The sequence below is a fragment of the Anomaloglossus baeobatrachus genome, chromosome 1 (genome assembly GCF_048569485.1).
Source record: "Anomaloglossus baeobatrachus isolate aAnoBae1 chromosome 1, aAnoBae1.hap1, whole genome shotgun sequence".
Classification (NCBI taxonomy): domain Eukaryota; kingdom Metazoa; phylum Chordata; class Amphibia; order Anura; family Aromobatidae; genus Anomaloglossus; species Anomaloglossus baeobatrachus.
This window is the reverse complement of record NC_134353.1, coordinates 505,357,514-505,380,884: the sequence shown is the minus strand read 5'-3', so window position 1 is coordinate 505,380,884 and position 23,371 is coordinate 505,357,514. Positions and strand designations below refer to the sequence as shown.

General features: G+C 42.6%; 1 protein-coding gene across 1 annotated transcript in view; it reads left to right on the top strand.

The window, feature by feature from the left end:
* Positions 1 to 19,465, top strand: part of HSDL2 (hydroxysteroid dehydrogenase like 2) — a 101,044-nt gene extending 81,579 nt beyond the window's left edge. The window contains exons 9-13 of the mRNA XM_075338781.1: positions 143 to 337; positions 10,499 to 10,558; positions 11,055 to 11,198; positions 16,033 to 16,161; positions 19,093 to 19,465. Of these exons, the coding sequence (XP_075194896.1) occupies positions 143 to 337; positions 10,499 to 10,558; positions 11,055 to 11,198; positions 16,033 to 16,161; positions 19,093 to 19,205 (641 nt within the window). The 3' untranslated portion in view covers positions 19,206 to 19,465. The remainder of the gene's footprint in view (positions 1 to 142; positions 338 to 10,498; positions 10,559 to 11,054; positions 11,199 to 16,032; positions 16,162 to 19,092) is intronic.
* The last annotated feature ends 3,906 nt before the right edge of the window (positions 19,466 to 23,371 follow it).

The window sequence follows — 23,371 nt, the reverse complement described above, 5'->3', positions numbered from 1 at the left end:
GTATGGGTGCTGTGGAGCAGCAGGTTGCCTGTCCAGCAGGTGCACTGTCGCGGCGGTGGTTGCCGCATATATATAGTGTGTGTGTGTGTGTGTGTGTGTGTGTGCGTTTAGAACATTTGTTTATTGTGGTTTCTTTTCACAGCTATACATACAGCTGCTATGGATATGCTGGGAGGATCTGGAGTGGACAAGCAATGTAGGACCACTGACATCATTGCTGATGCTGCTTACTCCATTTTGACGAAGCCAAAGGATTATACAGGAAACTTTGTAATTGATGAGGAACTACTGAAGACTGAGGGGATCAAGGATTTTGATGTGTATGCAGTTTCTCCAGGTACTAACTTTTTAATCACTTCAAGAATTTTATTAGTGTATGAGAATCAAAGTGAGTCTGTTTGTGACCACTATTGATTTAAGGCTAACAGGACAAAATCCCTAAAAACATACTTTAGTAGATATATTTTAACCCCTTCCCAACATTGAACATACCAGTACATCCTATTTGGCAGTGCATTCCAGCAAAAGGTTGTACTGGTTTGTCCTGGCAATCGTGCGGGCACAGGGGTTGCTCATGCGCCATTTCTGTAATGAGCTCTGCTTAAGTGGTATAGCTGAGCTTCGTCTGTCACAGCTAGAGCCGGTGCCCACACCGTTCCTGGCTGTTTAACCTCCTAGATGCCACGCACCATTTAGAAGGCTGGGAGAGGGCGTGCACACCCTCTCCCACCCGTTCGGGACACCCACAACATGATCACAGTGTCTGGATCATTGCCATCGTAACGCGAGGTCAAATGACCTCCAGGTTACCTGGCTACGGTGGCCTGTTAAGACTGTGCCAAGACCATGATCTAAGAGGCGTTCTGTCAGTGTTACACTGACAAGTGTAATGCTTTGTCATGTTTTTGCATGGCAGTGCATTACACAAGCAATCAGACTAATAAAAGTTCATGTCCCATAAGAGGACTAAACAAAAAAAAAAAATTGTAAACATTTTTAAAAGTAGCCCCCAAAAATAACATATACACATGATACAAATAAACACACATATTTATGTAAAAACAAAAATAACCCAAAAAAGTACACATATTTGGTATCTCATTGTCTGGAAAGGCCCAATCTATAAATCTTTCACACTAATTAGTCATTTCAGTGAACAAAAAGTGGCAGAAATTAGACTTTTTCATCAAACCACCAGAAAAAAGGTGGGATAAAACAAAAACGCAAGTGTAAATTAAATTTGGTGTTCCTGAAAGAGCATCTTGTCCAGAAAAAAACAAGCCACCATTCAGCTGCATCAGCAAAAAAATAAAATAGCAATAGCTATCAGAATACAGTGATGCAATCTATTAAAAAAAATGGGGCTTCAATCTTAACCCCTTCACGACCGAACAATTTTGTGCTTTCTGTGGGGGTTTTTTTTCGCCATTCTTCTTCCAAGAGACGTAACTTTCTGATTTTATTTTTTTTTGTTTTTGTTTTTTTTAGTCAATATGGTCATGTGAGGGCTCGTTTTTTGCAGAACAAGTTGTACTTTTAAATAAAACCATGAGTTTTACCAGATAGTATACTAGAAAACAGCAAATTAATTCCAAATGCGGAAAAATTGCAAAAAAAAAAGTGCAATTGCACTATTGGTTTTCAGATATTTTATTCACGGTGTTCACTATTTGGTAAAACTGATATGTCAGTGTGATGTCTGAGGTTGGTGCGAGTTCGTAGACACCAAATCTGAATAGGTTTATTTTTATCTAAGGGGTTAAAAAAAAATCAGAAGCTTGTCTGAAAAAAGTGCCATACATTTTGCAACATTTTCCGCGACCCGTAGCTTTCTAATTTTTCAGGATCTATTGTTCAGTGACTGCTTATTGTTTGCGTCTCGAGCTGAAATTTTTAACGGTACCATTTTTGCGCAGATGCTACGTTTTGATCGCCTGTTATTGCATTTTGCACAAAATTTGTGCCAACCAAAAAATGTAATTTTAGCATTTGGAATTTTTTTGCCGCTACGCCGTTTACCAACTGACTGTTAAAAAACACACACACACATACCCGAAGAAAAAATAATTTATTAGAAATAAAAAACACTAACAAAGTCCCTCATCACCAATTTATTAACCCCGACAAAGCCCTCCATGTCCGGCGTAATCCACGGACCTCCAGCGTCGCATCCAGCTCTGCTGCATGGAGGTGACCGGAGCTGCAGAAGACACCGCCGCTCCTGTCACCTCCCACGCAGCTAATGAAGACAGCCGCGAGATCAGCTGAGCTGTCACTGGATCCAGCGGTGGATGCAGCGGTGGCCGCGGGTAACCTCAGTGACAGCTCAGCTGATCGCGCTACTCACCGCCGCTCCGGTCAGCTGCACACAGCAACTAAGGTGAGTAGCGCGATCAGCTGAGCTGTCACTGAGGTTACCCGCGGCCACTGCTGGATCCAGCGGTGGCCGCGAGTTACCTGACTGACAGCAGCTGATCGCGCTACTCACCTCATTTGCTGCGTGGAGGTGACAAGGGCGGCAGTGTATTCTGCTGCTCCTGTCACCTGTATGCAGCAGAGCTGGAAGCGACGCTGGAGGTCCGTGGATTACGCCGGACATGGAGGGCTTTGTCGGGGTTAATAAATTGGTGATGAGGGACTTTGTTAGTGTGTTTAATTTCTAATAAATTATTTTTTCAGGTGTGTGTGTGTTTTAACTGTCACTTACAGATTAATCATGGAAGGTATCTCGGGGAGACGCCTGACATGATTAATCTAGGACTTATTGGCAGCTATGGGCTGCCAATAACTCCTTATTACCCCGATTTGCCAACGCACCAGGGCAAATCGGGAAGAGCCGGGTACAGTCCCAGAACTGTCGCATATGATGTATGCGGCAATTCTGGGCGGCTGCTGACTGATATTGTTAGGCTGGGGGGCTCCCCATAACGTGGAGCTCCCCATCCTGAGAATACCAGCCTTCAGCCGTATGGCTTTATCTGGCTGGTATTAAAATGGGGGGTACCGCACACCGTTTTTTTTTAATTATTTATTTATTTATTTATTTATTTTACTGCACAGTATAGACACGCCCACCGGCTGCTGTGATTGGCTGCAGTGAGACAGCTGTCACTCAGCGTGGTGGGCGTGTGTGACTGCAACCAATCACAGGCGCCGGTGGGCGGGGAAAGCAGGGAATACGAGATTGATTAATGGGCGGCCGGCTTTTTCATAATAGTAAAAGCCGCCGGAGTTTTTATAAGAGCTTTGCAGCGCCGCGCCGGAGATCGGGGAAGTGTAAGTATGAGAGAGGGGGGGAACTGACCGACAGACAGCGAGAGGGACAGATAAGACATAGAGACCGACCGACGGACTGAGGGAGAGAACGAAACAGAAAAAGAAAAAAGACCGACATCACATGAAAAAAGCACAAAACGTACAGGGAGCAAACAGAGATGCGTCCGTGTCACTCGGACGTGCACACAGACCCATTGACTTTCATTGGGTCCGTGCTGCTTGTTGCGTGCAGAAAACTGACATGCTTCCGTGCAAAACGCACACAGGTACGGATCACAGACACGGACAAACGGACATGCATCAAAAACGCACGTGGAGCTTTTATCATACAATAACATTGGTGCACGTTTGGCCGTGTCTCCAGTATATACGGAAACGGACCAAACACGCACGTGTTTCACGGATGTGTGTTTCAGGCCTCAGCCAATAATAGGGCTTCTTCCCTTCTGAGCTCTGCCGTGTTCCCAAACAGAAGTTTTCAACCACATGTGGAGTATCGGTGTACTCAGGAGAAATTGCACAATAAATTGTATGGTCCATTTTCTCCTATTAACCTTGTGGAAATTAAACATTTGAGGCAAAAGCAACATGCTTGTGGAGGAAAATTATAAAATTCTAAATTATAAAATTCTGTGAAACACCTGTGGGTTAAAATTCTCACCACACCGCTAGATAAATTCCATTAGGTGTGTAATTTCCAAAATGGGGTCACTTGTAGGTGTTTTTTTTACTGTTTAGGCACATTAGGGGCTCAACAAATACAACATGGTGTCCGCTTTCTATTTCAGCCAATTTTGTGTTCCAAAATACAAATGGTGCTTATTAAAATTCAAAATTTTGAAGCTAAAGCAATACTTTTGTGGGAAAAAAGTTATAAAGGGGAAAAAGTAAAATTTTAGTTTTTTCTTCTACATTGCTCTAATTCCTGTGAGGCACCTAAAGAGTTATTAAACTTCTTGAATGTGATTTTGAGCACTTTGCCGGGTTCAAATTTTAGAATGGTGTCACTTTTGGGTATTTTCTGTCACCTACGCCCCTCAATGTCACTTTAAATATAATGTAGTCATTAAAAACAATCGGTTTTGTAAATTTTGTTGGAACAATGAGAACTTGCTGATAATCTTTTAACCCTTCTAATGTTTTTTTTTAAAAAAAAAAAAAAAAAAAAATGGTGCCGATGTAAAGTAAACATTTGGGAAATGCTGTTTAACTGTTTTGTGTAACATAACTGTGCAATTTTCAAGCTTGTAGTTTTTATGCCCTTAAGGCAATGTGCGCACTGGAAAATGGAATTTTCTCAAGAAAATTCCGCAGGCACTGAAAGATTACCGCACCCTGGGTAAAAAAACGCGGCAAACCGCATGCGGTTTGCTGCAGTTTTACCGCGGTATTGTTCGCGGTATTGCCGCGTGCGGTTTGGTACATGTGTTTTATTGCATTCAATGCAATAAAGCACATTGAAAAAAAAAAATAAATCATTTCCTTCTGATAGATAAATAAATAGACAGAAGAATAGATAGAGGGATAGATAGAGGACAGATCGCTGCATTTCTCACGGTCGGCAGTGAGTTCACATTACCGGCCGTGGGAAATGCCCTGTGGTTACCTCTGCTGTCTCGCTGCGAGGCTGCATTCAGCGCTGTGTGTCAGTCGCGGCTGGATGTAAGCAGCGCAGGAGCTGTGGATTACGCCGGAGCTGTGGATTACGCCGGAGCTTTGTTTCGGGGGGGTTAAACGGGTGAACGAGGCTTTTTGGTGTTTTTATTTAAAATAAAGTATTATTCGGTGTGTGATTTTTTTTTTTTTTTTTTTTTTTTTTTTTTTTTTTTTTCACTTTACGTACGGGTTGATCATGTCAGCTGTCACATAGACGCTGCCATGATCAAGCCTGGACTTAATGGCGGTGATCCGCCGCCATTAACTCCTTATTACCTGGATCGGCACTGCATCACGGCATCTAGAAGAGCCGGGGACACTCCGGTACTGCCGCATAATGCATGCGACAGTTCCGGGGCAGCTGCGGCTGATATTCTCGGCTGCGGGAGGTGGGAGGGAGGCGGGGGACATTAACCCTGCCCCTCGCTCTCCCCAGCCTGAGAATACCGGGCCGCCGCTGTGTGCTTACCTCGGCTGAAGGTAAAAATACAGCGGAGCCCATGTGTTTTGTTTTCTAGATTTCCGTTTGCTTTCTATGTGTATTCTATATGTCTGTGTCTGTGTTCTATGTCTGTGATGTCTGATGTCTGTGGTGTGTGTGTGTGTGTGTGTGTGTTTTTACTCTCTGCTCCGCTTCCTCTTCCTGGCATAATGACATCACTTCCCTGCAAACCTCAGGCAAGCAATGTACATTACCGCAGGTAAACCGCGAAATACCGGAGGGAATAACTGAGGAAAACGCAATGAACCGCACAAAATTTGCTGCCTGCGTTATTCCCTGCGGGATTTCACGATTACATTGCAGTCAATGGAGTGAAATCCCGCAGCGACGTGCGGAAAAGAAGTGACATGCAATTGTTTTTGCTGCGGGAATCCCGCAGCAAAACATGCAGCTGTCAAAATCCGCCTAGTGCGCACAGCATTTTTTTTTTCCCATAGGTTTTGCTGGTGATTCACTGCAGAGATGTTTTGAACATTTTCTGTAGCGAAACATGCAGCAAAACTGCAGGAAATCCGCGCAAAAAACGGCAAGTGCGCACAGGGCCTAAAATCATTTTCTGAATTTTCTGCAAAATTCCAATATTTTCACAAACGTTAATTTATTTTAACCTAAAGTTACCACTAACAGGAAGTACAAGGAACTAACATTCTCTGGATCACTTGTCTCTGTTGAAGCATTCCAGAGTTATTATCACATAAAGTGACCCTGGTCAGAATTGTAAAATTTGGCTCTACCAGGAAGGTGAAAATGGGCTTTGGCAGTATGGAGTGAAACTTATAAGAATTTATTTATTTTTTATTTTTCATGTCAAAACATGGAATTCAACAGATCAATATTTTAATAAGATTGGTATAGATCAATACTTTAATAAGATTAGTATAGATCAGGATAAATCTGAGGAAATAGACCTACTACTCTGTGACATGTGGTGGGCCTAGGGGTGTCCCTACCTGGCCGCTGAGATTGTCACCCTAATAAGGAAACACAAGTGATATTCCCCCCGCTCAGCGTAGTTTGAGTATGACCCTAGCAAGCCCTATATGTTGTTTACTAGGTATAATATAAAGTCAATGGCCAGCTATGTCCTCCAATCATTATACCATATTTTTTTGTTTTAGAAGACGCACCGGATTATTAGATGCACCCCAAATTTAGTGGGGGGGAAAAAAGGTAAAAAATATAAATGGGGTCTGTGCTGGGGCTGCAGGCGCTGCTCTGTCCTGGCGCTGCTCTGTCCTGGCGCTGCTCTGTCCTGGCGCTGCTCTGTCCTGGCGCTGCTCTGCCGTGCCTCTGCTCTGTCCTGCCTCTGCTCTGTCCTGCCTCTGCTCTGTCCTGCCTCTGCTCTGTCCTGCCTCTGCTCTGTCCTGCCTCTGCTCTGTCCTGCCTCTGCTCTGTCCTGCCTCTGCTCTGTCCTGCCTCTGCTCTGTCCTGCCTCTGCTCTGTCCAGCCTCTGCTCTGTCCAGCCTCTGCTCTGTCCAGCCTCTGCTACAGGCTATTCTGAAGAAGTCAGCGGTGAGGGCTTCAAAGAAATGGTGCCCGGAGGCGGCGCGTGTGCAGATGAGATCTTGAGCCAAGAGCTCCATCTGCGCACACGCGGACTCTTGGCGCCATTATTTGAAGTCCTCACTGCCGACATCGTCAGAATGGTCTTTGGGCTCTGTCGAGCACTTTAATGTGTTTTTGTAGGGGTATATTTTTTTTATATACGACCAGCTCTCCTAGATATATTTTAAGAAATTATTGAAGAAAACTTAAATTTAAAAGATCAAATCTGGATAAATCAGAAAGAGAAGCTTTAGAAGAACTAAAGGCCAATGCAGATTTAATCATTAGAAAAGCTGACAAAGGCGGAGCTGTAGTTTTGTTAACAGTAGGATTGTATCTAAAACAGAATATGTTGATGCTGGACTATAATGAGATTTATATGCGGATAAATGAAAATCCAACATTGTTTTTCAATTGAAAATTAAAAAAATATTGTCAGAAGTTGTCATTTTAGATGTATTTACAGAGAAAATGTCTAATTTGTTTGTACAGCATCCGATAATCCCAGTGTTGCATTCCTTGCCAAAGATCCACAAGGCACTCTTTCCTCCCCCTTTCTGTCCCATTGTAGCAGGAATTGGCAGTCTGGGGGAAGGATTAAGCTCCTGGATGGATCTCCATCTACAGTCTCTTGTGTCTAATTTGTCAGGTTTTATTAAGGACACCAAACATCTTATTGTGTCATTAGATCGTACTTATTGCCAGACAAGAGTATGTGGGTGACACTGAATGTAGTAGAATTATATCCATCTCTATTAAATGATGATTTGTCTTTGCAACTTTTGTCTAGACATTTACAGAAATGTGATTATTCCAATGCTGTGCAAGAGTTTTTGATTATGATAATGGAATTTCTTTCAAAACATACGGTAATTATTTTTTGTTCAATAAGCAATTCTTCCTTCAAAAATGTGGAGCAGCTATGAAAATGGGCTTCTCCCCTGCGATAGCTAAATTGTACATGGCATAATAGGAAATTGTTTTAGTTTTTTTCTGACACCAATCCCTTCTCCTCCCATATCGGGTGGTTTGGTTGTTATATTGATGACCTACTCCTGATATGGGATGGACCAGAGTGATTGGTGCCACAATTTTTTCAGTTTAACAACAATATGAATTTAAAATTCATATATGAAGTTGGTTTACAAAGAGTTAATTTTCTTGTTGTGACGTTGACATTAGACTCAACAAAGAATTACTATCTCATCCTTCAGAAGGAAAACTCACTAATTCTATCTTATCTGAGGACTAATGCTATTCCAAACAAGTGCTGGAAAAATATTCCTGTCGGAGAATTAATCAGGTGCAAAAGAAATTGTACTTTGGATTTCTGCTATGATAGAGCAAAAAAAAGCCATCAAGGACAGATTGGCACAGAGGAATTATGCTGGCTGGTTGCTGGACCGAGCAGACTCTGTTAATGGCAAAAGCCATAATGACATATTCAGAGAAAGTAACCAAAGTAAAACTGACAATTGTAAAGATTCTGTTACATTTGTTACCACCTTTTAATCCAGAAGTAAAATTAATTCCAATTGGGGCTCACAATCTAAAGTCCCTATCTGTATGTCTTTAAAGTGTGGGAGGAAACCGGACTACCCGAGGAAACCCACACAAACAACATTCAAAGTACTTGCAGATATTGTCCTTGGTGGGATTTGAACCCAAGACCCCAGCGCTGCAAGACTGCAGTGCTAACCACTGAGCCACCGTGCCACCCTATTACTAAGTACTTTATTAAAACACACACATGGTAACAGCATTGATTTTTGAGTTATAGGTATTGAACGTGTGATGCCACCAGTTCATGAGCGAGATATTCAACGCAAACTAACTAATAGGGAAACTTGGTGGATGGATGCATTCAAGAACAGAACACCACTAGGTGTAAATATCCGCAAAGACTTTTTTTTACCGTTGCTGGAAATTTTGTGTTTTCACTGGTTTGACCCACACCCACCAGTTATCTCAATAATTGAAAATTAATGCAGACACCCCCAAAAGAAAGAAACACTCCCTCACAAAAAAAATTGCATTCACCAGACCCCATTACAGTTGGCATGTGCCGATGGTGGATGGGCTCTCCCACAGAGATCTGTGTCGCTGTCAGGTCCCTCACCATTACAGCTGTGTTGCACTGCTGCTCTCACAAACAGATTGTATTCAAGTAACACTCTGCACAAGTGATACTGCTTCCAGTCACCAGGAGGAGCCAACTGCTGTAGAACTCAGGGGGACCTGACAGCAACGCAGTTTGTATGTGAGAGCCCATTCACTTGCCACCTCTAAGTGTTTGGGATCTGGTAAATGTAATATTAGGGGGTGTCTGCTTTCTTTTGGAGGTAAATGTAGCAGTACATAGAGAATAATTTAAGCAGGTAATTTAAAGCTTTGTAAATATGGACTGTAGCCACCACTATAGGACTGGTTTTCACCATAAAAATAGCAGATCAGATAAGAAAAGGTGCATCTGAACCAGTAATAGGAATAACATAAATTGTTGATGTTCCAGAATGTGATGACATGATCGTATTTGAATGAATGTTGATTTTTTTTTTTTTTTTTTTTGTTCAAGAATAAAAATGGATTGTTGGTCATGGGAAAATATAAGACATCTTCTAATGTTTTAATAATCAAGAAGCCATACTCTTCTTACGAAACCACCAACCAGTTTCGGACTGCCTACCGGTGGAACCGCCAGTAATACCAGTTCTGTCTGCGGTTACCTGGATTGAACTCTGGAGTGCATCCTGGACTGAACTCAGGGTTTGCAGGACTGAACCACGAGCGCCGACTGATTCCCCAACGATTGCGGTTCAGTTCATGATAGCTACGGACAGAGCGGGCTGAACTCGAAACCTCCCTCCTGAGCTCTGGAGTTCAGCCCGGCCTGTCTGCAGCTGTTATATGAACTGAACCGTAATCACCGGGAAATCTGTCTGCGCTCGCGGTTCAGTCCAGGCTGTACTCCGGAGCTCAGGTGAGAGCTCCGGAGTTCAATTCAGGTAACTGCAGCCAGGCCTGGTATTACTGTAGCCAGTTCGATTCTGCCACCAACTGGTTCTCACGCTTTGCAGTTCCTTCAGTGGTCTTTTCTTGCTTTAAAACAAGGATGTCGCTACACATATTGATCATTGTAACCGATTATGGGCCACAGCAGCGCCAACTGTTGTCATTGATGTAGCTAGTTATTCGACACTGTACTGTACTTTCTACACTATTGTATTGGTGCTAGTGCAATGAGTGATTTTAAAATGTGAGAATAACAATTTATCACATATACAGATTGCTTTAAATATTCGCATGAGGCGAGTGGCTTACTGATGCTGATTTCCTATGATGAATACAATAATTTTAGAGTGAATTATAGCAAAAACCTAACACAGCTCATAGATGTAGTAGATGCACCAAATGGGTTCTTGACGAAGACTGACATGGAAAGCCAGGACTGATTTGATCTTTACACTAAGACAGCAAGCTATATGAGTTATGTATCTTCTTTTTTGTTTTTTGTTTTAGGTCATCCCTTACTTCCAGATTTCTTTCTAGATGAGGTCACTGAAAAAACGGAGAAGCATGGTATGTGCCTACATCTTTAAATCGTATTAAGAGCTCCTATAAAAGTTTTACTATTGAATGAGTTATCACCACAGCTTCCGTCTATTGATGAAGTGGGGTTGGCATGGGCTAAACAGATGGGTACTAACGTTTTGTTATTTTAATACAACTTCCATATCACCATTAAACTTTTCACAGCAGAAGAGAAATAATGTAATTAAAAGCATAGCTAAAAAAAATTAAAATCTACAAATAAATTTTTCACTGACTAGCAAATGGTAGCAATGTTTTGAACTTTTGACTTTCAGGGTCTATATTTCACCATCCCTTACATCTTTGAGACTACCTTCATTTTATAGACCATCATCTTGGCAATCTCATACATAAATGTAACTTGCAACTATTTAGCATATGATTAGTTATGCAGATTCTTGGCATTCTTGCTTGTTGATGTATTTATTGGTATTACATTGATGTTAATCTATGTGTTTTTTCTTTCTCTCTTTAAATACTGCAGGTGATACTGCAGCTTTTAAGGAGGGTAAACCAGTGACCTCAAGTCCAAAGGGTCCTGTGGAGGAGACGTTTACTCTTATTGGAAAATCTATTAATGAGGAAACTGTGAAGTCTGTTCAAGGCGTTTACCAATTTGTACTTGCAGGTAGGAACTATTGGTTATATGTAGCCTGCTGTTGTTCTAAACATGCAACCATTCGTAAGTAGTGCTGAGCGGGCCCAGACTGTAAACATCTGGATCCGTGCGGTTTCAGCGCTATCTCCGGGCCGGACCCGGATGCGGGATTCCGGGTGCACTTTCCGGAATCGGCAATTAATAAAAATGAACAAAATAATGAATGAGCGTTTCATACTTACCGAGACTCGGTGTTATGGCGGCACACTGCTTCCGGGACGCGCTTTCACTTCCTGTGCTGTGCACCCAATCACACAGCTTTCCGTGTTTTCCCCGCCCACCGGCCGTTTTCTCAGCTGTGATTTGGTTCCTGGCTGACGCGCCCCCAGCCTGTGACAGCTCTGCTGTGCAGTTATCGCTTATCGCGGCTCAGTAATAGGCTGCACTCAGAGCGGGCAGTCGTGCTCTACGGCTGCTCGCTCTGACATGTAGCAGAGCTGGATGTGTCTTCGCTGGATCTCGTGTGGATTACGCCGGAGCTGGAGGGGTGTGTTGGGGTAATAAAGTGGTGAAGGAGGAGGCTGCGTTTGTACTTTATTCCAAATAAAGTATTTCTCTGTGTCTTATTTATTTACTGTAATTTATAGGTTTGTGATGCGGGTATCTCACAGACGCCCGTGCGATCACAAACCTAGGGTTTAGTAGCAGCCATGAGCTGTTATTAACCCCTGCTATTACCTTGATTGCCACCACACCAGGGCAATCAAGATGAGCCGATATCGCACTGGAATTGTCACATCTAATAGATGCGGCAATACCGGTTGGCTGCGGGCTGAGAATATACCAGCTCCAAGTTGGCGTTATCATGGCTGGGGATGAAAATTGGGGGGGACCGCACATCGTTTTTTGTTTTTGTTTTTTTTTTTAAATTATTTATTTAAATTTTAAAAAAAAACAAACGCTTGCGGTTTATCTTAGGCAGCAGTCACACTTGTGAGGGACTCCCACAAGTCTGACATCGCAGCACAGCTGCTCACACATCTGACAGGTGCGTGTTTCTAGGTACATGCATGCTCATGTTCAGACAGTGGCAGGCTATGACGGGTGATGTCATGTCAGACCCGCATGAGTCTGACATTGCATCACGCGCACACTTCTGAGGGCTCTTGTACACTTGCATACCGCTTCCGATGCAACAGCATCGGAAGCGATATGCAAATGACCCTCTGCGGGTGTCAGCCGAGGGTCATGCGACTGTGATGCGATCTTGCAATCGCATCACAGGAGCGGAGAAGATCTAGGGAGCACTTTCTCCCCATCTCCTCCGCTGTCTGTCTCCGCGTGCATCGGTGCGATTTTTACACCGGTGCGATTCCATTGCATGACACACGGCTCACGCTGGCAGTGCAGCAGAGCCGAGTGTCATGCGAGTGTCCCTCCCTGCTACTGAGGTCAGTGAGAGCAGACCTCTGCTGCGGGGCTGGGGGGGCACTGAGGAGGAGAGGGGCTGGAGCTGCGGAGGAGACAATGTCACAGCCCAGCCTGTAACAGCCTCTGCTCAGTCAGTGGCTACACTCAGAGCTAGCAGATGTGCTTTACGGCTGCTAGCTGTGACATGTAGCAGAGCCGGATGTGTCGCCATGGGACGTGTGGATTACGCCGGAGCTGCAGGGTGTTGGGGTAATAAATTGGTGAACGAGGCTGCGTTTGTACTTTATTCTAAATAAAGGATTTTTTCTCTGTGTGTGTTTGTTTACATTCATTTGCAGGTTTGTGATGCGGGTATTTCACAGACGCCCATGCGATCACAAACCTATTACCCCAACTGGCACTGCATCACGCCTCCGGGAAGAGCCGGTAATGTACCGGTATTGCCACATGTAATACATGCGGCAATACTGGGCGGCTGCGGGCTGAAATACCAGCCCCCGGCCGGCATTACCATGGCTGGGGATGAAAATTAGGGGGGGCCGCACGTCGGGTTTTTTAATTATTTATTTAAATATAAAAAAAAAAGTCGGAGTCACACTTGCGACGGATACACTGCTTGCCCGCCTACCGGCCGTCCTGCCGCCTGTGATTGGTTGCAGTCAGCTTACACGCTGCCACTCAGGGTGTGGGCGTGTCTAACTGCAACCAATGACATGCGACGGTGGGCGGGCAAAACAATGAATATTGAATTGTTGGCTCCGGAAGGTAACAGCGTGACCCTGGAGGAGTGTGCCGCCATTACAGCGCCTCGATGAGCATGCCACGCTCGCTCCCAGCCCCCTAGTCCCTCCACAAATGTTTTTTACCTCCGGATTCCGGTCCCCATTGACTTATATGGACACTGGATTCCGGAGCGGATCGGACTCTTTTTAAATCTGGCAGTGATATCTACCGGTACTGGATTATTCGCCGTCTGATCAACTCTATTCGTAAGCTAACACACAAAAAAAGAAGATATTTTGTCATAGAAAGTTGAATATGTAATAGGTATAATAATAATAATAATATTAGCACATACCTTCAATTAGAAATGTAGGATAGTTCTTCTGATATAGCGATGCCGTATACCTCATGTGGAGGGCATTGCAGGACCTTAGGTATCCATGGTTATGACCATGGGCAACTAACTGTAACCATATCTGTAGTCGTAAATATGAATACCTAAGGCTCTGCACATAAGGTAAGTGATCAGAAGAACTATACAACATTTCTAAATGGAGGTATTTGCTAATATTTTTTATTTATTATTATTATTATTATTAATAATAATAATAATAATAATAATAATATTATTATTATTACTACACTTACTACATATTGAGATAGTGTCTTAGAGATGGGAATACCCCTTTAATTACATGTCATATGGGATCCTACCCTTTATTTTAACTCCTAACACATCAAAAGTAATTGAATTTCTATTATTAGGTGTCAAGTTATACTTTTCTGCGCCAGGATGTTTTTGTGGGAAATTATGGTATCGTATTGTATAATCCACAGTTAAGAGCTGGGTTGCTAAATTTAAAACTGGCCACTTCAGCACCAATGATGATGAACATCCTGGACGACCGAGAGTGGTTGTTGTTCCGGAGATCGTTGATGCTGTGCACAACCTCATACTGGAGAATCAACAAATTTCAGCTAAAGCAATAGCAGACATCATGGGGATATCCCGTGAACATGTTTGTGTCATTATCCATGAACATTTGGACATGAGGAAGCTATCTACAAAGTGGGTCCCCAAATGCTTGACAACAGATCAGAGAAGCATGCAAGTGAAAACTTCCCGGTCAATTTGTCAGCGTTTCAAGAATAAGAACTTCCTGGATCTACTGGTCACTATGGATGAGACCTGGATTTATTTGTATGACCCTGAAACAAGGAGCAGTCAAAAGAGTGGAGGCACAGTGGTTCTCCTCGTCCAAAGAAGTTCAGGGTTCAAAAATCGGCCACTAAAGGTGATGGCGTCTGTGTTCTGGGATAAGGAGGGCATACTGCTAGTAGACTACCTTCAAAAGGGGTTCCACCATCAATGCAAGATATTACATTGAACTTTTGGACTAATTGAAGGCCAAAAGGCATGTCAAGCTGTCCAAAGGAATCTTGTTCCTGCAAGACAATGCGTCCACTCACACTGCACAAGAGACCACAGCAAAACTGGGAGAGCGGGGCTTCCAGCTAGTTGAACACCCACCTTATTCACCAGATCTAGCTCTCTCCGTCTTATCATCTGTTTCCAAACCTGAAGAAACACCTCAAGGGTACCACATTTCACACCATTTCTGATGCTGTGGCTGCTACGGATGGCTGATTTGAGGCACAACCGACAATTTTTATTTATTTTTTTTTTTTTGCTAGGCTTACAGAACGTGGAATACGGATGTAAGAAGTGTGTTGACATTAGTGGAGAGTATGTGGAATAAATATAAAGTTTCATCATCCTATCTCACGTCTTTCTTGGTAAAGCCAAAGACTTATCAGCAGCCCCTTGTATACTCAGAGTAGTCTAGAAAGCTTTCTATTTATTACCATATTTTCAGTTCGCCATTAAAAGGTATCAACCACTCAGGACTCAGTTTTTTTTGGTGTATATTTTTTTTTTTTTTTTTTTTTTATCTACTGGCTAACAGTACAAAGATATATTTTACTAATTATAGTGTGTAGCTCTCATTTGCAGTTTGTGCACACACAGGGGATTTTGTTGAGCCTTTAGCTGCTATAACAAGTCATCTACAAAATGCAACTGCAGCACGGGTCATAGTGGGATAACCGAGGAAGCACCATCCATTTATCTAAATTCTTTAGATGCCATGGTCTCTATTACCTCAGGCATATATGGCATTGAATTTCTGGGATCAGAGCGAGCTCCAATCCAGGTCATTGCCTTAGTGTCAGATGTACAGTGTTATGTCAATGGGCATAAAATCTGATAAAACCTTTAAAGTATAGTTACTTACAGTACAATAAAAACGTAATGGGCCTTACTTATTAAAACTGTATAATAGTATGACTAGCCTCACTGTTGACAGCAGAGTGCAGCTTTTCTTTTTCTAGAACATTTTATGAAATTAAAGCTGAGCTCTCATTGGTTGACACGAGCCAACCGGGCCAGTTTTACTGTTAGGCAAATAAGTATGTCAATTGCTTGGGTGAGCGGAAAGATTTTATTTAAAAACTAAGGTGAAAATTCCCAGTTTTATTGACTACATCATCATACAGTGTGTTCAACCAGTTAAAATCTACCATGCACCAGTAAGTCTAGGAACCAAACCTGCCTAATATTTTGAACAGATCTGAGTATAAATGCAAAAAAAGCAAAGAGTAATCTTAGAAGAACCAACAGTAATATAATAACTTGTTTTTGTTTATTTAGGTTCTGAGGAAGGCACATGGTATATGGACCTTAAAAACGACAAGGGTGGTGTTGGAAAAGGTGAACCACCAGTCAATGCAGATGTGGTGATGACTATGGACAGTGAGGACTTTGTGAAAATGTTTACAGGTTAGCTCCTAATAGCTTTTTGATTATTAGATCTGGGTATTGGATATCTTCTGTAACTTGACTAAATGCCAATAAGAGAGCAGAAGCTTAAATGCTTCACAAGCTTTCAGAATTGATTTGTGGTGAGAATGTCATACATATATTTAAAGGGGTTGACTTGGCAAACTAGGGCTTTGCCCAGGAGACAGAAGTATGATTAAGTTCATTATTCTTTACACCACCTACTTGCACTCATCTGGACTAGCGTAGGTCACTCCATGGTGTGCACAGACACAGGAAATAGTGATGTCACTGCTCAGTCAGACGCTCGACTGCCTGGGTTTAGATGCAGCAGTCAGGTGACTTTGAGCAGTGCATCATCAAAAAGAATCCGCGAACACATTGTGCAACTCACCTGATCGCTACAGCCAATCGCAAGGCCGCAGTGGTCTAGTGGCAGATAGTACGATCAAGCACAGGCGGAGACCTCAAATTAACGCAAGCAATAGCATCGATACATCACTAAAGGGAATGGGTCATCAAAAAATTATTCACTGTTTATGTAAACGTTTTATGGTGAAACGTGAATATATAATATATGGTGATTTCCTGAAATCATGCAGCTTTTACGCTAGCGACTGAGCCCCAGAAAAAGCTTAAATTTCCTATTCTTACTTTCAGTACTCATCTCATTATCATCAAAGGCTTCAGTTTTGTTTTGGTTTTGTTTTAGATATATAATCAGGTCCATTTTTATTATCCAACGTAATTACACAATACAAATAATATAGACTTTCCCCAGCAAAAACAATACGGAGAAAAAAAGAGAAAACATTTAGTTACAAAAAACTGCACCTAAGTTGTACAGTGAACAGTGCACCTGCAATCCATACCCACCATCAATATAGGTCATGAATAGGGCTGAGAGGGTCCGGACTGTAAAAGTCCGGAGCCGCGCGGTTTCAAAGATTCCGGGTGCATGATCCGGATTCGGGAATTAAAGTAAAAATAAACAAAACAAGAACTAAGTGAGAGTTTCATACTTACCGAGACTCTGTGTCTCGCATACACACAGCTTTCCGTGTTTTCCCCGACCACCGGCCGTCCTCTCGTCTGTGATTGGTTGCAGGCAGACGCACCCCCTAGCCTGTGACAGTGTCTGCTTGCAGTCATCGCGGCTCAGTCATAGTCTGCACAGCTGACTGTTGTGCTCTGTGCCCGCTGGTGTTATGTAGCAGTACTGAAGCGGCGTGGGACCTTGTGTGGATTACGCCGGACTTGGAGGACTGTGTTGGGGGTTAAAGTGGTGAAGAAGGGTGTGTTTTGTAGGTATCTCATAGACGTCTGTGATATCACTAACCGAGGGCTTAGTAGCAGCTGTGCGGTTTATCTTAGTCACACTTGCAAGGGAATCTCGCGAGTCTGACATCGCAGCACAGCCACACACACTTCTGACAGGAGCGTGCATGTGTTTCTAGGTACATGCACACTCATGTTCAAAGAGCTGCAGGCCGTGACGGGTGATGTCATGCCAAACTCGCACGAGTCTGACAGCGCATCATCCGGCTCAGCCGCGCACACTCCTGACAGGAGCGTGCATGTGTTTCTGTCTACATGCACGCTCACCATACTGACCCGCAGACACTTGCACTGCTTTCCCCGCCCACCATCCGTCCTGCCGCCTGTGATTGGTTGCAGTCAGCAGACATGCTGCCACTCAGGGTGGGGGCACGTCTAACTGCAGCCAGTTACACGCGCCGGTGGGCAAAGTAGTGAATATTAACTTGTCTGCTCCGGAAAGGAAAAGCGTGACCCAGAAGGAGTTTGCCGCCATGACACTGCCTGGGTGAGTCACTCGCTCCTACCCCCTATCCCCTCCACAAACATTTTTAATCTCTGGATTCTGGTCCCCATTGACTTTGACTTTTATATGGGCACTGGATTCCTGGGTGGAGCGGACTTTTTTTTTTAATCCGGCAGTGAATTGCCGGGTTTGATTAACTTTAGTCATGAATTGAAAGGCTGCATTACTCTAACGTGTGACCTCTATATGTACAGTGTGTGTGTGTGTGTGTGTGTGTGTGTGTGTGTGTGAGATAGATATATATATAGATAGAGATAGAGAGATAGATAGAGATAGATAGATATATATAGATAGATATATATAGATAGATAGATATAGATATATATATATATATAAAGATATATACATATATATATAAGATATATATATATATAATCTCTATCTCAACCCATTCACAATAAGTGCAAGGTTAGGCTCACATCATCTCCTCCTCCTGCCTGTGCAGTGGTCATTGAGCAATCTACGAAGCATATCGATAATCTTTCTAATAGAGGTCAATGAATCCTCTGCAGACTTATTGCTATGGTCCATGTGGCTGCTGTAGAGCATTTTCTCTGAATGTTGTAAACAGCAGCTCAGACAAGATGGCTGCCCTTCTACCAATTAGCGGTTGCATTAGAATAAATAGTACTACTGATTTCAGCAGAGCTATTGACCAAAGGGCCTCCAATTTTATCAGGATTTTGGATGAAGTGCCTCCTCTTTCATGTGTCTCATTCTTTTGGCTACAAGATGTATAAAAACTGCCAATAATAACAGGGAAATACATGAGCTGCAAATGCCCATACTTGTGTGATTTCTTAATTTTGAAGAGTTAAAACACCAGTTTGGATACTCCTGAGATAAAGGTATACTAAAAGACAACAATCGTGGATAAGTATGCAATATATAAAGGAGAACTAACCAGGTTTCTACTAGTTATTCGTACAGTATTATTTCATCAAGGTGCGACCATTTTCTTAACCTTAAGGATCATATATCACCAAAATTCTCATATTTAGTATATCCATTTAAATATTGTATGTAATCTGTGTGTGTGCATGCCAATATTATAATAAATATATTTTATGGGATTTTTCATTACACAGGAAAGCTGAAACCTACAATGGCATTCATGTCTGGAAAGCTGAAGATTAAAGGAAATATGGGCCTAGCAATGAAACTAGAAGCACTCATGGGCCGGATGAACTCAAAATTGTGATTTTACTGCTGTAGTTAAGAAAAAGAATGAAATGACCTGATCACAGAATGTAATTCTGTATCCGGATAGCCTGTGTAAAGGAAAAGGCAGATATTTTTACATCACCTTTTCCTATCAAAAGTGTTACATGGATGGCGTGAATACAGTGAAGACATTAATTGACTTTCTAGCCTAATAGTAAATACTATAAATTGATCAACTGATTGTATTACACGCAAACTAATTTTCTCTAACCATTAAATAAAGAGATCTTCACATCAGACTCTGTGGTCTCTTTAGCCGGCTTTGAGTATCACCATGTTCTGGCAGCTGAAATTTGTAGGTGAATGCGTAATCCCTAAGATCATAAAGCTTTTGGACACCCTAGTTAAACTTGGTAGAGCAGATCAAATACCTTGTCAAGCTGCTGAGGATTTGCATTATTGTGCTAGGTAATATCCATCAGTTACCTGAAAAATAGTTGCATGTACTTTTTATGTCTACCTTTTTGTATAACTCTGAACAAGCAAATGAGGAAAAAAAACAATTCTAGATTGTTATAAACAACATCTGTCCAACCTGTTTTTATTTTTAGTACAGTTTTACCATCACGTACCATTGGGCTGTATGAACCTATGCAGCTCTGTGAAATGCTAATGACACTATTATTACACAGCGCAATCTCTGTTACTACACTTACTAGTACTAAGAAGCGGGCAATTTTATTTTTTCTTTATCGGTTTTGCGCTTTTCATTTTTTTCAAGGGCAATATTTTTTTTTTCTTAGTCAGCATAGCCGTTTGAGGGCTACAAATTCCCACGGTCACCGTTAGGCCTAAGACACATGGCATGAAAATCGGAGCAAGTGGAATGCGATAAAACATCGCATTCCACTCGGACCAATATTCGCCTATGTGCCTGCACCCATGAGCAATTATTTTCTCCGCCCTAATCGGACCGAGAAAACAATCGCAGCATGCTGCAGGTGCAATGCGTTGCTGGTTTCTCTCGCACCCATTAAAGTCTATGGTGCGAGAGAAAAATCGCAGTACACCAGTGTACCGCGAGTGCAGGGCGAGAATGGCAATAGCCGGCTACGGAGGAGAGAGGGAGATAAATCCCTCCTTCCCCTCCGCAGTGTCGGCCCTCCCCTCGCAGCTGTGGTCCGATCGCACATGCTGCCATCGTTAGCCGAGTCATGCAAAGACTCTCACTAATCCCCGTGTGGCCTCAGCCTTTACATGTAGAGCAGAGCATCCATATAATGGCCAGGTGCTGTGTTGTGATGACCGTAATCATCTGTGAGTGAGCTGTGAGAACAGGTCCTGGGACCAGGGCTGCAGCAGTGAGTACAGGTCAGTGGATGTAGTTACCTCTGCAGCCCTACCGTCACCACTCACTGACGCTAATTACAGTGATTGCAGAAACTGGCAATGATATGGCTGCTCTGATCACTATATATAATTGTGAATGATGACCATGGCCAATTAACTAGACCTGTTTATCCCCTCAGCTTTCCCAGGAACAGACCAAACTAACAGGAGTTGAAAAACGTATTTACCATCCCAGCTTTTCCTCACTGTTCATCTGTTACTGCTTGTATCTATTCCTGGAAAACGGGTGGACGCCCCCCTTCCTTGCTCAAGTAGCGCTTAACCTAGTCACTGCTCACTGCTTAAAAGTAATCATTTCAAACTTACCACATATATCTAATTAAAAATAAGCCATTGGAATTGACACATACTTTAGCCCCTTCAGCACCAGGTGATTTTCTGCTTTTGTTTTTTTCTTCCCCTTTCTTCCAAGACCATAACTTTTTTTATTTGTCCTTGAATGTAGCCATATGAGGGCTTGTTTTTTGCTAGACGAGTTGTACTTTTGAATGACACCATTCATTCTGCCTCATATTGTACTGGAAAACAGAAAAAAAATCCATGTGCGGTGAAATTGAAAAAAAAAGTGCAGTTTCACTATTGTTTTTTATTTACAATTTTCACTATATGGTAAAAATAACTGGGCAGTATGATTCCCAGGTCAGTACAAGTTTGTAGATACCAAAAATATATAGTTTTATTTTTAAGTGTTTGCCATTTTCCGAGACCCATAACGTTCTCATTTTTTGGGATCTGGGGATCAATAATGGCTTATCTTTTTTGCATCTTGAGCTGCCATTTTTATAAATACCATTTTTGGGTAGATGTGCGGTTTTGATCACACCTTACTGTATTTTATTGCACTGTTGAGTCAACCAAAACAAACCATAATTCTGGCTTTTAGATTTTTTTTTTTTCCTATTCAAATGATTTTTATTAGGTTTTGTAGTTAAGCAGATTTTTTTTTCTTATTACTCCCTTTACCAATCAGATTGATTTATTTTATATTTTAATCTCGTGTTTTTGAACCCGCGATACTAAATGTGTTTTTATTTAGTTTTTTTTTTATCTTTAATGGGGCAATATGAGGGTGATTTCAACTTTGTTGTGTTTTTTTTTTTTCTTATTCCTATTTTTTTTAAAAAAAATATATATTTTTTTTTCTTTTTTTTTTTTTGTTCCAACCTTATATTTTATTAAAAAATGTTTCCCTTTTTTAACCAATGAAAAAAACAGGGATAACAAATTAACATCAGGTATTAGACTGACTCGTGGAACAATATATGTTAAATTGCACAAAACATTTGGCAAAACAAAATGCACCATATAGATCAATAAGTTGAACTTATTGGGAATCACATCATGGACTATGAGGAGGGAGACGAGGAAGGGTCCCTGAACTAGTAGGTTGTTATAACTGGGATGTTTCTAAATAGATATCCCAATGATTCCAGGTCTGAAGAAAACTGTTCATAGAATCATGCAAGGAAGCTGTTCCATTTGGCGAATGTCTTTGACACAAGCATATAAGTCCTCTTTGGATGTTGGGGCCATTTTCTTCCATGAGAGTGAGATGAGATATTTCTCCGCTGTGTGTGAACAAGAATTTTTCTGCTTTGGCTAAATACGGTGGAAACTGGATCTATAGGAAGGCTCCTGGTCAGGACATTTTCTATCAAGCACGCTACAATTTTCCAAAATTCCACTATGGCTGGACAGGACCAAAATATATGGCACGGGGAAGCTCAGCCACCCCCACATCTCCAGCATGTATTTGGTATAGAAGAAAAGGTTCTGCAGTGTGATACCAGGTCATCAACAATTTAATCTTAATTGAAGTCTTAAATGCCCTAGACAAATAACCTTCCAGACCTGTTCAGGTAGCTCCCTTCTGATCCAACCTTCTCATCTCCACTGGTGAATTGGTGCATCTGGCAAACCACTATTGGACAGGAGAACATAGATATCCCAGATCCCCTTGTACAACTATTGTCTGCACATAAATATTCAAAGCGGGAGGGGTTGGAATTGAAAATCTGTTCAGGCCCCATAGTTGACGAGAAGTAATGGGCTATTTGTTGTTAGGAGAAAAAAAGTCTAAAGGGGGCTTTACACGCTGCGACATCGCTAATGCGGAGTCGTTGGGGTCACGAATTTGTGACGCACATCCGGCTGCATTAGCGATGTTGCTGCGTGTGACACCGATGAGCGATTTTGCATCGTTGCAAAAACGTGCAAAATTACTCATCGGTGACATGGGGGTCCATTCTCGATTATCGTTACTGCAGCAGTAACGATGTAGTTTGTCGCTCCTGTGGCAGCACACATCGCTATGTGTGACGCTGCAGGAACGAGGAACCTCTCCTTACCTGCCTCCCGGCCCCTATGAGGAAGGAAGGAGGTGGGCGGGATGTTCCGGCCACTCATCTCCGCCCCTCCGCTTCTATTGGGCGGCCGCTCAGTGACGTCGCTGTGACGCCGCACGGACCGCCCCCTTAGAAAGGAGGCGGTTCGCCGGTCACAGCGACGTCGCCGGGCAGGTAAGTATGTGTGACGGGTCTGCGCGATGTTGTGCGGCACGGGCAGCGATTTGCCCGTGTCGCACAACAGATGGGGGCGGGTACCCACGCTAGCGATATCTGGACAGATATCGCAGTGTGTAAAGTAGCCTTAAGAGGGACTTAGAACATTTGCCGACCTACACCACAAGTACTAAGTTTCTTAGTAAGAGGGTCTACCAGGTCTCGGAAGCAGAAGAGAACCATCACCGACCATTTCCTCACTCACTCTCAGGACCCATTGATATTGAAAGGT